This window comes from Montipora foliosa, chromosome 13 (assembly GCF_036669935.1).
Source record: "Montipora foliosa isolate CH-2021 chromosome 13, ASM3666993v2, whole genome shotgun sequence".
Lineage (NCBI taxonomy): Eukaryota > Metazoa > Cnidaria > Anthozoa > Scleractinia > Acroporidae > Montipora > Montipora foliosa.
In genome coordinates this window covers 302,161-318,349 of record NC_090881.1, presented here as the reverse complement: position 1 = coordinate 318,349, position 16,189 = coordinate 302,161, and the positions used below count along the sequence as shown (strand labels likewise).

Genomic DNA, 16,189 nt, shown 5'->3' with positions numbered 1-16,189 from the left:
TATAATCAATAAATAAATAAATAAATAAATAATAATCTTTATTGAAGAGATGAATTTCACTGATAAGTGATTTACAAAAGAGTCCTCAAAGATTAAAAGAAAACAAACAGGAAAAAATATAGACTAAAATATAAAAATTAGACTAAAGACTATTTACATTTTCTTAAAGCTCTTTTAAAACTAGCTAATGATAGGCTTTGTCTGATTGAAAGGTCTAATTTATTCCAATCATTTGAGGCAAAATTTGTCGAAGACCAATGCCCCCAATTCCTACTAGATGCACTCTTACGGATATTGTTTTTACATCTTGTATTATAATCATGTTTTCATGTTATTGAATTCTATGTTAAAATGATGTGAAAATAAGCACTTACAAAGCACTTATAGCACTAACAAAGCACCCTTTCATGTGGACTTTAAAAGCATGTTATAAATTACAAAGCTGAAACTTTATGTGAAATGATATATGAAATAAATCATACATTGAACTTTGTATATGAAATCAACTAAAGCTGTGATCCTCGCAGTTATGAAGGCAATCTTAGCAATTGCATAGAGAAGCCTAAAAAAAAAATGCTAAATTTGCCTTCATAACTGCCAGGATCATAGCTTTACTTGATTTTATATCTGCAGTTTAATGTATGATTTACATGTATTTCATGTACCATTCACATTGATTCATTCACCACGGGAACATGAGAACCCACACATGACCAGCTCCCAATGTCAGTGGCTTCATAGCTTGTAGTTGGTTACAGCCTTGCACCAGTATTGCGAGGTCACAGGTTCAAACCCCATTTAAGTCCTGACTTTTTCAGGCTTCTCTATGCAATTGCTAAAATTGCCTTTGTAACTGGAGGATTATAACTTTACTTGACTGAAACACTATGTTGGAACATTAGCTCTTCGCAAACAATGCATGTGTTTTCTTTCCTGCTTATCCCAGAAGCTTAATGAGGCAGCATCTACCATTCGCATTACAATGACTTCGATGCCATTGCAGTTTAATAAGATATTCTACTGTGTCCACTGAATACAATCTACCCCCTGAAACCTACCAAAAATATGTGCCGAAGGCTCCACAGAAAAAAGACAATTCTCAGCAGGGGGTGACAGGAAAGACCTATTGTGTGACTTTTCCCTTTTCCCGACACAGAAAAAGAAAAACAGAGAAATTCAACTCATTTTCTGACTGGCTTGCCTATGGCAACCCGGTAACAAGTTGAACCAGTTTGCTTAGTTTGTAGGTTGAATGACCATCAGAGTAACCTGGAAATGTCCTTAGGTAGAAACCTTACCTTGACTGAGTAGAAGATGATATACATGTACAGTATAATAATCAAGTTACTTTAAAAAGTCTGCTAATACTGCATTCACACCAAATTAAGCTTAAACACGTTTAAAGGCCCCTTTAGTTAAACATGGTTTCAAATTGTTTTTTTGATACAAGTTACTACCTGACATAATGTAGACTTCAAATTCAACACAATGAAGACACACATTAGAACTTACATGAACCCTATGTAAAATTCAATCTTTCCGTCTTCCGTTGCTCATTTTTATTTTGTTAAACCTTGTTTAACTAAGCGTGTTTAGTTGGTGTGAATCAGGTTTAAGATAATGTGAGGGAATGACATACATATACGGTAGTTGTGGCAAGAATTTGGTTTTATCAACGGAGTTGATAATGTTGTGGCAAGGACTGTTATCTTTAAGTTATTTAATTGCTGACACAACCTGAGCTGGCATCATCCTTAAACCCAGTTGAAGTCATCACTTTCTTCCAAGCAATAGGCACTTTAAGATCTATGACACGGTTGTGTCAAACGTCGAACGTGAACGCCACAAAACAACAATAATTATCATTGGTTAGAAGACAAAAAAGCGTCATGCTGCACGTGTGGCACGCATTTTAGCACTAATTCGTGTGGTACTCTGCACAACGGCGTGAAATCACTAAATTTGAGGTTTTGGGGACAACGCGAGAAAACAAATAAGATCTTTCATTCTCTAATTTTACTCTGAAACCGCTCGTACCAACTTATTTTTAGGATTCTTCACCCACACTGTACCACGTGAACAAGATGGAATAATAACTGAAGACTAGTTATATTTTTAAGTGAAGTTTTTGTCGACATCGGTGTCATAGATCTTATTAAAGTCTCTAATAAGGTTCTTGGTACCCACAAGTTCATTCAACTCACATAAGAGCAGTACTCCACCATGAGACTGCCAGTCAACTCCCTCTTCTAATCCATAAATTCAGTAGGTCAAATCCCTTTGCACAAATTGTATGAATTCATGGTGCTTCTCTTACCCTCAAATGATCTAGGAACTTGTACTTGGAGAAGAAAATTTCAAGTAACCGCTTGCTTGTTATTCTATAAGCTGTATCTATCGTTTCTTGAAGTGCTAAACCACCAAACTCTTCATCAGCAGTCAACTGGGTTGCCACTGTGTGTGGAAAACAAACCATACCATAAAGAAGTTCAGCACCCAAAAGGCATAATAAAACAGACATACATTTACATAAATTTTACATAAATCTTATCCTGAGGATAGGAAAAGGACGAAAAGACCTAAAAAGCAGTGATGCAGCAAGCATATGCATGAAAGCAGTGCATCACTCAAATTCCGTAATGGAAAACTGTATATTGATGGTGTTCTTCACAGTAACTAGTTGTAAAGGCGATTCTCCATGGTATGTCATAATCCATTTACAGTTTACTTAAATACAGTTGAACCTCCGGTTGCAACCACCTCTCCTCAATTCAGTGACCAGTTTTCTAAAATACCAAATGTTTCCCAGTCAAATCACTGTATTTGGAACCTCTTGTAAGCGACCACCTCTCGTAAGCGACCACAACCACTTTTAGAGTTAAAAGTTTGAAATTTTCTTTTGTTTTTAACCTCCCATAAGCGACCATAATAGGGTGGAACTGGATTTTAACATGTTGTAACATCGCATTCCTGGGTAGTACAAGAGACAAAAACTTCTTAGTGGAAAGTGTCTGGTTTTTTTATCGAAATCACCTTTGCAAATGAATAGAACATTAAAGAATTTAAAGAAAAAATGCACGTATAAATATTATATATAACTATATATATACTGTATTTTATTAGTCTTAAAAGAGACAAATTGAATGTCTATACAGATTACAAAAAATTAGGACTGATTTCCTGATTCACTGGTCTCACAGTCAACATCGCTTTGAGAAGAACAGAAAGCTTGATCCAATTCGCAATCTTTTACTGGTCTCGCCAAACGTCGCTCAACTGCCACAACATTAGGATCAACTCGGTTGTCAGGTTCACGCCTAAGTTCTTGGTCTTCATTTACCTTGGGTTCCCAATCCTCCTTGTAGACATGATACCCACGAATAAACAACTTCACCCTCAAAGAATAACCTCACGCTTGCTGTCGTGCACTAACTTCCGTTGTCTGTGACACATGTTATAATTATCAGAAAAGGAAAACAACTAAGGATTCGAAATCCACCAATCACAACCCACAACGTGACCTTTTGAACCCATTAAATGAATGATATTGAAGAGTTTTGACTGATTCTGGCACTTTGACTGTACACATACACACTACATTGCCAAGTGATTCTCACGTTCTTATAACTTCGCTTTGTACAAGCTGTCAAATTGATTTAGTTGGTTTGTCCTTCAAGGAATTATTACCTAGTGCTGGGATTGTATCATTTTATTTGCAGGTTATTATTTTGCCTCAAGCCTACAAAATAGCTGCATGCTATCAATCTCAGACGGACTGTTGATTTCAGTCTACGGTTATCATGTGATAATGTTTTTGTGGCTCTGCAGTTTCGAAAATACCGATCACATGGCGCTATTCCTTCATTCTTCCCACCACTTAGAAAAAAAAAACCTGAAGAAAACTTTCCACGTGCTTCTTATTTCCTCAGACAAGACTTTTCCTGGGTTACCCGTAATAGCTTTGGCCGGTTTTACTCGCGGTTAACATCGTTCCGTGCTTTTGTCTTTGGGGAGAGCAAGATAAACTAGTGCCACGAGATCGGTATTTTTGAAACCACAGAGCCACAAAAAAGGCATGTTATGATCAGAATGTTTTAACCGCAGACTGAAATCAACCGTCCATGAAGTGCACTGAAAAAAAGTCCTTGTCCATGGATGTCTGAGATCGATAGTACATGAAGTAAGGGGGTGTGTACATGAGACCGGGACAAACTCAGACTGGAGTGAGTTCGTAGCGGCCTCCAAACATTTCTTTTCATGTGTTAACACGAGACTTGCCTTACAATGAACTCAGACCAGTCTGACTTCGTCTCGGTTGCTGGAATTCTCAGACCAGGTCCAGAAATTTCAAGCATGTATGCTTTCGGGTCAGCCATAAATTTGTTAGAAAAAACATATCATTTCATCCCAAAACCAGGCACCAAGCATCTCATCCTGGTTTCATGTAAACAGTTTGTCCCGGCCTCATGTGAATACCCCCCAAGTTGCAGGTGACATAAATTAAGTCTCACAGATGAGGTTTGAATTATGTTGTTGACTGTCACAAAGGGGGGGTCATGGGCACCCCCATTCTCGTCACCAGAGCCTCAGGTCTACCCAAGGCTCTGGGAAACTCTGTGTAGGACATGTGCCGTAGGGTTCTTATAGCCCAAAATTGGCTATTTGAGCCTTATGGCGCCTGCTCACTCCTCGTGCTAACATGAATGCACCAATTAGAGAAACTTTTGATTGTTCTTCACGAAAACCAATGATAAGACACTCTGTTTCAGGGTTCCCCAGAGTTCTTCTCTCCCTCAGTCAAGAGAAGAGCTCTTGACTGGGTCGAGATTGGGGACCCCCCTGGCTACGCCCCTGAAATAAACTGCTATGGGAGTGGTATGTAAGAGCCCGCAAGTCCAACATTCCTGTCAGTGGACCCCTCTTGATGGAAGAGGTGAAGCTAATTACAGAAAGCATTGGAGAAAAGAGCTTCCAAGGTACAAATGGTTGGTCCCAAAAGTGGAAAAGAAGGCACAACGTTGCCGGAATGAAAATCGCCGGAAAAGGAGACGTGAGTTCTGATACAGTTGACAGCTGGCAGGAGAGGGTTCTGGAACTCATACAAGGCTATGCATCAGAGGACGCGCCTTGCCGGAAAAATCGTTATTGGAAAAAGGAAAGCGTTGCCACGGTGGAAAAAAGTCCATACAACGAATCAGGGAGCCGTCTTTGTGAAATTATGCAGCAGTGGAAAACAAAGCCCACTTTTAATCGGCAAAAGTAAAAAGCCTCGCTGCTTCTCCAAGTTAAAGGATATTTCCCACCCGTGTGGTGCTCACTATTACAGTAACAACAAAGCATGGATGTGCACTGAAGTTTATGATTGGCATTCTTACAAAACTCAAGAATCATGTGAAAATCGAAGGTAGAAACATTCTTATGTTTCTTGAAAATGCGCCATGCCATCCCCAGGAACTTAAGGGTATGTTTTCAAATATTCGAGTGGGATTTCTCGCAAAGAATACAACTTACCTGGCCCAGCCCCTTGATGCAGGCATCATCAAGACGTGGAAGGTGTACTATCGACGAAAGCTTCTGAGGTATGTTGCTGGCCAAATTGATGACAAACAGAGTTCAAGTGACATTATCAAGTCAGTCATGCAATTTGTTAATGGCAGTGAGGTGGATGGTGGTGGCCCTGGAAGAAGTCAAGCCGGAAGAAATTGTAAAGCGTTTTAAGGTTACCGTATACCTTCAGAGCAGCAATTTTCTTCAAATTTGGATTTTTCTGTTAAACTAATGATCGAAATAGCATCTCTAATGTAAAAAAGAAATTATTAAAAAAGATTAAATAGTATTGGCGGAAAAATGGCGGTTTTACGTTTTGGCCGGAAGCAAAAATTACCCGTCTGAATGACAGTTTCACCGCTGTTTTCTCGAATCAATTTTTTCACTCGAATTGGGCACTTTAACGAGCTAAAACTTACAGGGAATTTGTCTGATTGCCCCCAAATTTTGACAGTGACTAGGTAAACAAATAAACAAAAACTTGTCTGCAAATTTTTTATTTCAAAATATTTTTTTCTCAGAGAGTGATCTTTGTACGAACACTTTGTTTTAATACCATTTCAAAAACGTTCTATAACTTTTCACGCAGACAGCGCTTTGGGTCGGGAAACAAAGGAAAAAATAAAATACACCTTATTCCAAAATGGCCGCCATTTTAGTATTCTTTTGTTTCCTTGCAAATTGGCCCTCTTGACCTCGCTTTCAAACGTAAAATTCAAAAGAATATTTAAACTCAAACAAGGCCAAAAGGGCCAATTCGCAATCAAACAAAAGAATACTAAAATGGCAGCCATTTTGGAATAAGGTGTATAGCGAAAAGCAAAATTTGCTTTGACTTGTAGCTTTGAAAAGGTGATTTGGACGCTCGCATTTAGAGGTCGTGAAAACTTTGACAATTAATTTAATTTAAAAATTCTTGATAGCGGAGCTCCGCATGCACGGAGCACCATTGTTAAGAAAATTTGGTAACCCATCGATGCGAGAAATCTTGGTTTTATAACCATACGTACGTACGTACGTACGTCCACCCCTCCATTATGTTAATGTGACCAGTATCATGCTAGTTTACAGCATGCATCTTTGATATTGGACATCCATCTTTTGATAAATTGACATCTGTCAAAACAAGGTATCCGCTGACCAGTATCACATGACCATATTGCGGGCTCAAGCTTAACCTCACCGAGGTCAGCTGTTTTTTTGAAGTTGACCGCTGACCAGGTACTGGTTTTCGATTGGATTGCAGGTTCAACTTAGGTAAACTCACCTGAACATAAGCAAGGCTTCATTTTTCGTGCGTTTTCTGTGGCTCGACGCAGCTACACGGCCATACTATATAGCAACGAAAGTTCTTACACAGTCAAACGCTTTCCGTGTTCAGGTGGAAAATGGTTTCGAGGATGTTTCCTTCCTGCATTTTTCGCTGGTTTCATTCCAGTTTGACATATCATGATATCTGTAGTCCACACTGGTGGCTATATACACAGTTATTCAAGTCAAGCATCGGCAGGATGTAAACTGAGTGTTTATTTATGAATTTGCTTAGAGCCGCTTTTTTCTCTCTATTGCAATTTTTGGCATATCTTTAGAAGCTCTGATAAGGTTAGATGATGCCTGGAGGACCTATGTCTAGAACAAAAACGAAAGGACTGAGCGAAAGAGAACGACAACGACAAAACTGAATACCAGTAATAGCTCATACTTAGCACACAAATTCTTTCCTTGCGCACTAAACCGTTTGTTATTTTTACGGATGCGTTATTTTATTTTTAAAAGGTGGTTTAATCGGTTCTTCCTTTGTTCAGGAATGAAAATCCAATTTTTATTGTTAACCGGAATTAAATAACAACAAGACGCCTACAAGGGCGTATCCGTGGAATGCGCAAACAGTTAACACAAATTGTCCAGTTACAGTGAACTTCAGGTACAGGTAGACTTCGGAAAATGGCGAAAGATTACTAGAAAGATACATTTGTAATATAACTTAAAGTTTTTTGTTGTAAAAACTCATTACTAATGTTACTAAATTTGCAAATGCAAACAACAAAGCCCTATTAGCAGGTTATCAGGATACGGGATCTTTTATTTATTTATTTTTTGGAAGGAGACTTAATTCAAATCCTACAGTTTTACTTGCTTCGTTAACTCCTTTCATCCAAAAATTACAGGATCAGCCTTAAATCATCCGAAAAACTTATTACAAATCACAGTTCAACAACTTATCATCCTGGGCCAGTTGTTCAGAAACTGGGTTTTAAAACGAGTTTTATCCTCTACTCCCAAATGCTGTTCAAGGCTGATATTCAGAAAAACTTTACATTAGAAGAAGTCAATCTTGAAAAACAAAAATAAGCAAAGGAAACTGTGACCAAAAAGTTGAAAACATGAAACAAAAGTTTACGCTAATCCTGGATTAAGGTAATTGGTTTTCGAACAACCGGGCCCTGTAATCGACGTCTGGTTCTGTAATCCTGGTTTAGTTCCTTGCAAACTGTATAAATTTGCCGTGGCGAAGACAAGAAGACAACATCCGTGCTCTATTTCTCTCAATGCTCAAAAATTCCGTAATTGCGTGTTGTATAGTCCAGTCCAAAGTTCTAATTTTACAATTCCATAATCTTGATTTCAGTAACTTGGTACCAAACGTTCCACAATAACTTGAAATCTCGTTAAGAAAAATCCTTAAATCCAGTAGTCCAGTCCGGATTGAGATCGCCAAAACTCTCTCTATTATCGATTCAAAATTCAACAAAAGCTACAAGTAGTAAATAGTTATCAGAAACTACAACAGTTCGTCCTGATTCTACACTCAAGCTGAACAAAAAACCCAAAAAACCCTTGTCATCGTTTTCGAGAGAACAGACAAACAGCCGAAACTGTTCTGTGCCTGCCCCTTACGGCACTGAAAAAGTACCGTACGTTGTACAATAGTACAAGAAACTAATCTTAGCCAAAAGCCCGAGGCCCGAGAAGCGATCAGGATACGGGATAATTAGGTAAAAAAATTGTGGGGATACGGGATTTTTAGTCTGGAGGTGGAGGGGGAGGGGGGGGGGGGGTAGAATTGAGGAGACGCGGGATATTTTTTAAAGTAAGAACGCATTGCGTGTGGTAGTGCAGTAACTTGACAGTGTTTTTTTCCATAACTGTCAACTGAGCAGCATTTTGTTTTTTCCAGGAGATTCAAGTCCTTGCACAATATGTAGCTCTAATAGTACACGACATTGTTTGGTATCGTAAATCATTACGGTGCCATGGTAGACATCTTTGCTATATACCCTCTAAGAAGACATGTGGTAAAATACTAAGCCCAGAACGATTGAAGAAAATAAAAGGAAATCGAGAAACATTTGGCTTCAAAGCCGATATGTTGATCATTTACAACTTCTTTTTCACCACAAGCTTAAGCGTGTACTCTGAGCTTCTGACACCTTTCCAAGACCAATGTTACTAAATTTTTTTCCCTTTCCAGCGGGGTTAGTATCTGGATGGGGGAAGTTAAAATATGCGACTTTTGCTGTCAGGAACATACGCCCAAAAATTCTATTTTAACGCTCAAAAATGCGAACAAAGCAAGGTACAGATTTTGCTAGCCTGCTTTATGCAAAACAAATATTGACGAAAAAGTGTCGATCGAGAATAAAACAATTTGCCATCAGCGAAAAACATTTCGGGAGATTTTTGTTACGTTCCATCAGAGTTCAATTTTTCTATCGTACTTTTGGTCATACAAGTAAAATCGCAAAATCGGAAGTGACATCGATTTTAGCGGCCGCCTGTGATAAAGTTATACCTTGCGTGTTTACTGACAACTCACGAAACAAAGGATACATCTGTGACAAAATGACGGCATAACACCTGGTTTTTGTTAGTGCGTTTTTTTTTCTTTCAAGTGTTATAAAGTTCGACAAGATCTATGTGCGAATTTAACATAAAGATCGCAATCGTTGATGCTAGTCCAAGTGTCAGCTGAAGTTAAGCTTCTCCGAATGAGGTTAGTACTTGGATGGGGGACTGCTGCGAAGTCCCCGTGACGGCGATAGCTAATTCGTTTTTTTTAAACTTGATTTCATTTTTTATCTTGTTTGGCCGTTCAAAGCTATTTTCTTATTTTCTTTCTACGTCAAAACCGGCGAACAAACTGGTTCCCAAGAAATATTGGAGTACGTATTCGTTCTATGCAAAATGCTTCTAATGAAGTATTCGTTGTATGCAAAATAATAATGTTCACAGTGGAACACACAAGTACGAAGCAAGATCTAGAAATAACGTAGAAAATTCTCCTTATCTTTAAAGCTTGCCTTTCTCAAAGAAAAAGCATCTATCCACTTTATCGAATAGTTTAATACTGAAACAATCATGGCGGGCGGAAAGATTCTATTATAAATGTTTGCTTTCACCAATCTGACGGAAGTGTGTCACGGTGGCCGAGTGGTCTAACGCGCTAGCAGAGAAAAGTCGTGATGGCTTGGGAAGTATAGGAGTTCTCCTCGGGGTAGGGAAGTTTGGAAATACCGTAGGGAATATAAATCAGTCCACCCGATCGGAGATTAATTCAATATCCGTGGGGTATGCACATTTGTGACTACCAACAAAAAAAAGATTCCAGCCCGGTTTTAAGACGTGGATGCCTTCGGCATTCCACTTAATAATTATCTGTTCTGTTTTGGACAGAAAGAAAAAGTTGATTTGTTTGTTTGTTTGTTTGTTTTCCTCTAAAATGCAAGCGAACAAGTGCTTTTTTAAATTTCTTTGCCCAACTGGTTTTCATTGTGCCTCGACAGTGACAAGAAAATTTTGCCCTTATGTTATAAACATGTAATCGCAATGAGTTCTTGTAAAATTAGGGTGAAATCTCAGTAGCTTGTGTTTTAGAAGTTTGTTTAAAGCACCCAAATGTTATTTAAGTGCAGATTGTGTTTGAAGTTCGTCCTTTCTTGGTTGCATTGCCTTAGTTTGCTGATTCTTGTACCAAGCCAACTTGGAGTGTTTCAATGAAATACATCAAAATGTGAATGATCTTGTTTTCAGTGATAAAGTGGAATAAAGGTAACCTTAAGCATGTTGGCTTGCACCCTGAGGACCTTCACTGATGAGGATGATGATCCATTTGCTGGAGAAGAGTTCATGAATTTAGAGGACCTGGTTGCCAAAGTTTCCAGAGGGGCAGACATTGATGCTTCGACATACGTCACTGATATTCACCGTGAAGCTCTCTCCTATTAGCCAACTGTTGATACAAGTGATTCTAACTGGAGAAGGAATCTTTGGATAGAGATTATTGAGAGTCACAATTGAATGGAAACAATAGAAAGTGGTCACGATGAAGAAACAGACCAGCCTCTTAAAGTTCCCGAGATGTCATCTGTCAAAGGCGCCCTTGGGCTCGCCAAGCAGTTGGTAGAATTCAGTGACTGGAGGGGTGAAGAGCAATTATCCTTGGTGGTTCGATGTGTTTATGATCTTCTGTGTGATTCTCAGCTAAAGACGCTCAAGCAATCATCTCTTGACTCTTTCTTTACCAAAAAATGAGGTACATTTATTTGTATCTACTGTAGTACGAGTAACCAGACATGGACCTTTACACTCCAAGGAACTACATGCACACTTGAGATTAAGGCCCATTATTTTTTGTCTTTGGTTAGTTTTGTTTTCGTTTCAGTTTTAAAGAAGTATCAGTGTATTGCTTCCTCATTGGTGTGAAATATATTGTTCTTGTTTATGTCAGAAATGTACAACTTAATTAAGTGACATATCAAACCATAAATTATGCAACGGAAGTGACACTCACAGCCTCTAAGAAAGTGTGTTGAGCTGTCACACTGGGTTTTGTGATTATAACACCAGCATACGTGTAAATATGGTAATCATTTTAAACAGTTCAAGACAGCACCTTAAATTAATTTAATTGTTGACACAAAGTATCTAAAACTACAACCAAAGAGATACACATGGTGCTTCCAGCTATTTTCACTAACCGTGAACACCTCAAGCAATTGTACGACCAAGGTCTGAGGCCTATAGGTCTAGTGTTTTTCCTACGGTTGTTAATTAACATGCAAATCATCAGTAACATAAAAGGCCTAGGGCTGTCAAATTTAAAGATAGAAACAGATAGGTAACATTAAAGATTTAATTTGCTTCCTATAAGAAGCAAACCATGATACTCTGAATAAATACTTTCAAAAGCTTGAATATTTTTGTGGCTGCTATAAGTTATTACATGGTTTAGATGGAAATCGGCGCATAAGGTAAGTCTCTGCAGTTACAAGAGGTTCGACTGTATTATTCTCTTCTCAGTTGTAAATTGTGTTTATTTTGTGAAGAATAAATCACATCACACATGCATTTACCAAATCCAAGACTGCATCTCTAAGCCCTCCCATGAGTTACACGTACATATACCATAATTTTAATGGTACCTGATGCTTTTTGCGACTCATCATAATCCAGTGCTTTCTCTTCTCCCCCTCTGATGGGACTGCGATCTTCACAAACACGCCTGATAAAGTTGATGGTTTTTCCTATATTCAAGATCTGTTAAAGTACATGTAATACACCTGTAAGTTGTAATAAGTTTTCTACTTCGGATATTGTGTTTCTAGATTTCTGGTTGGTTGGCTCACATGACGCTGTGCATAGTATGACACAACATGGAAACTGATTGTGCCATAAGTGCCGCAAAGCTGAAAAATTTGTGCAGGAAGCGAAATTTCCAGGGAAACAATTAGATTTTGTAAGGTTTCTACCAAAAAAATACAGGAACTAATGAAAAAATGATATACTGGCAACAGCGGCACATATCTCTTGAGTTTTTTAGCAAAGTAAGAAAATGTAACTTATCCAAGCGTCCAAGTGTTCAGAACCCCGATCAAAACCATGACTTACATACTGTACTCCTGTCTTGTGTCATATGTGTAGGTGTTACATGTAAGTTGAATTGAAGGAAGGAGGTCAATTAATAAACAAAAGTCAAATTACTGTACCAACTGCCCAAGAATAAATTCATGTTAATAAACTAAAAGATAACCTCAATGATAACATATTGATACCTTAGTCCCAAGCTCAAAAGATATGAAGGAGGGTAGCATTGGTTTTCTGATGCTGTACTTCTCATACCACAGACGGTCATCTTTAGTGTCATAATCCACAGCCACAAAAAACTATAAAAAAAAAATCATGTACAAAAGGTAAAAATCTGTCAGAAATGAGGTAATAACAGCAATACCCAACATAATAACTAATAATAACAACAGACAATCTTAACAAGATGTGATGATCAGATGCAAAATAAATTAAGATAGCAAATATGCTTACAAAAAGAAATTAAAAGTATATAATTATCTACACTAAATTATACACTGGAATACTCCTAAAATACTAGATAGGGTTCTCTTTAAAATCTACAATATTATATACTAGTGCTTAAAGAAATAAAACCAAAATGTCTGTGTAATTCTATGTAAATGGTTATTGAAAAAGATATGTTTGTAAAGGACTTTTCAATTTATTGAGACTGTTCGCAGTCCTAATGTCATAGAGTAGTCACAAGAGCCTTCTGTGTTGGGGAAGCCATGACGAATGATCTGTCCCCACGGATTGCCAAGCAACGTATAATTGCAGGGAAATCAGTAAGATCGCATTGCTAGACCTTGTTGGAGACTCAATGGATAAAAGGCATGATAGGGCTTGATAGGTAGCTAGGTGCTACGACCGGCAACAACTGATTGTTTTTCTGGTTATACTGAAAAGAATAGTCAGGGAGCATAATTATGTCACAAAGTAAATCCCGTGGGATTTTTATGGTGAAAGCAGACCACCTACCTAGATGTGTTAAGGGGACCCTAAGGAACACAAACAATGTTGTTGGCAATTTTGTAACCTGCACCGGCAGCCGCTATGGGGGGGGGGGGGGGGGGTCTATTTTTAGACCTATATGGCTCAACATGGAATAGAGGCTCCAATATAAAATGGATTGTAAATACAATTAACTACAATAAATTTCCACAAAAATACCAGAAATCTTTAATATAGTCTATCTAATACATATCCATAGACTCAAGTACTTAATGCCGATCACGAGATCCACACTACACGAAAGTGAGGCTGGTCGTTTGTTGTCTTCAAAGGCATGAATTTTGGTATCGAAAACTGATCAGAGAGTTAAATTTTTCAAAGAGAATATTATTTCATGTTTTAAAACTACATTCAAATCAATAGCTCATTGAAATCAGGAAAAAACAATGATTTTGGTCAGCGGTCATTTTCATCATTTTACAGATCGGCCAAGTTGGATTTACAGACCATCTAGAGCGACATGTTTTGTGGTGTTTAAGAAGACATGGAAACGGATTCTGGTTCAAAAACGAACGAACCTGAAGCCCAAGGGTTGGATTTACATTTATGTATAATTTGTCAAAGGAAAACTAACGAAAATCTAGTTGAAATGCTCGAAGCTCACGAAAAAATTCGGGTATCGATCGAGGAATGGAATAAATAGGGCAATCTTCTGTACACAGAAGCATGGCAAAAATTGAGGTTTATTTCTGTCCAAGAGCTCGAAGATGGGTGGGCATCATGGCATAGATCATGTTATAAAGAAGCAGTACATGCTGGGATGCTTAGACAAGCAAGGGAAAGGTATGAGAGGCAGCTCAAAGGCCCCAATTAGTCCAGGCAAAAATCACGACGTGATTCATCAATAGAAATTCCTCAACTAACCCATTCGAAAACGTCTCCCTACAATAAGAATGTCTGTTTTTTCTGCGATGACCCACTCGGCTACTGTAAGAACCTGCATAATATGAGTACCTTTTCTGCTGGTGAGTCCCTTCGCACTGCCATTGGGATATCAGGGAATGATAAGTGCTCGGTTAAACTCAACACATCAATGGCTCCAGATGATGCTCATTCGATAGCAATTCATATATCGTATGTTTTACGAAGAGAAACATCCGAATCATCATCTGAGAAGTTGGCTGGTGAGATTGCAGCACAAATAGAATTCCCGACAATGACGGAGATGACTTTGACGAGTGAAAAACTACTATGTCTGAATTACAATATACTTTTGAAAGCATACTAGAATCTAACAATGTGGAAAATCCAAGGGGTGGACGAAAGGCCTTGAAGCAGTTACTACTCCGAGAGATATCAGAGAGAGAGTTTCATCCACCTAAACATGTCAATGAGTCCGAGCGAGTCAGTATCAAGACCACAAAGATAGACTCCGATATGAAAACTCTATTTGATGCCGCCGCAATAATTAGGAAAGCTATCACCAAATGTAGGAAGTGGAAGTTCACAGGTTCACTGAAAAACCTGCCTGATGAAAACGTACCAGCAGAGCTTTTCAGTTTTTATAGATGGATTATACAAGGCCCAAAACATGAGCTTTCTGCTGGAAAGAAATCCGAGGAAGTGTACAATCGTGCAATGTGCACTGTGTATCGATGTGTTCGACTGAGAGGCAAGTCAAAAACAAGAAGTCTGACGTTGTAAGATCCTCGTTGGAAATGCCGCTGCAGTTAGCCGTTGGGATAGCTGTATGCCAGGTCGTGAGAAGCAAGCAGCTCATAACCATGCTACATGGATTTGGAATGTCAGTGGACTACAACAGGATCCTGAGAGTAGAGTCCCAAATTGAAGCTAGCCATCTAAAGCGCATGGAACTGAATGATGGTCTTTTTTGCGGTCGATAATGTGGATTCCCCAGAGGACACCTCTGATGGCAAGAATACCTTCCACGGCACAGCGATGGCAATTTATCAAAGGCAGGAACCAGGCGATGTAGCGCCAGAACTGACCGTGGATTCTGGAGATCAGTGTCGTCGCTCAGTCAGACAGCTTCCTGAGTCTATGACAACCTTGCTAGAATGCCCTGTGCCCTCCAGAAAGCCAGTTAGTCCCATCTTTCCCCAGTTTGGATTGTGCACCGAAGACCAACTTCCATTGTACATCAAGAAGCACGATTTCACATGGCTTCTCGGACGCAGTTTGACAAGAACGATCACTAACGGAGACGTTGAAGACAGTCAGCACCCTAGTACCAACATCCCAGTATGGTCTGGCTATAACTCCCCTATGAGTAGTCCTATGCCCTTGACACGAGTTGGCATCCCTCCCCTGATCACTGCACCAGCACACGAGTGGCAGACTCTGCTTACCATTTTGATGCAAGCACAGAATATTAAGACAACGGTTGTAGGGCAGAACATGAGGACTGCAATATGGCTTGACATGGGACTGTATCAACCGGCAAAGAAGTTGTAGATGACCCGTCAAGATCTTGGGCATATAATACTTCGTCCTGGTGAGCTACACATCGTGATGGCCCAACTTCGCACAATCTGTGCATTCATCAAGAATAGTGGGCTCGACATGTATTGGGTCGAGTCGGATCTCTATGGGCCTTCCACTGTGAAGCATTTTCTCGGTGGGAAACATGTGAAGCAGCGCACACGGTTACATTACAAGCTCTATTCAGCCTCTACCAGGAAGCCTTCTTCGTGAGACACCCAGCTGTGCACATGATTATCGAGAAGTCAGCTAACCAGTTAAGCGATGCATTTAAAAAAGGCGACAGACAAGATATTAAACCAAAGCACGAAGAAATGGCACAGACCATCACTTCAACAGAATT

General features: G+C 39.0%; 1 protein-coding gene and 1 pseudogene across 1 annotated transcript in view; one reads left to right on the top strand and one right to left on the bottom strand.

Moving 5' to 3' along the window:
• The window catches only part of LOC137982950 (gamma-tubulin complex component 3 homolog), a 117,754-nt gene that overhangs the window by 44,051 nt on the left and 57,514 nt on the right, over positions 1 to 16,189 (bottom strand). The window contains exons 11-13 of the mRNA XM_068830117.1: positions 12,600 to 12,710; positions 11,970 to 12,084; positions 2,318 to 2,454 (exon numbers count right to left, since the gene is read on the bottom strand). Coding sequence (XP_068686218.1) covers positions 2,318 to 2,454; positions 11,970 to 12,084; positions 12,600 to 12,710 — 363 coding nt within the window. The remainder of the gene's footprint in view (positions 1 to 2,317; positions 2,455 to 11,969; positions 12,085 to 12,599; positions 12,711 to 16,189) is intronic.
• LOC137983376 (uncharacterized) lies at positions 14,165 to 15,048 on the top strand (annotated as a pseudogene).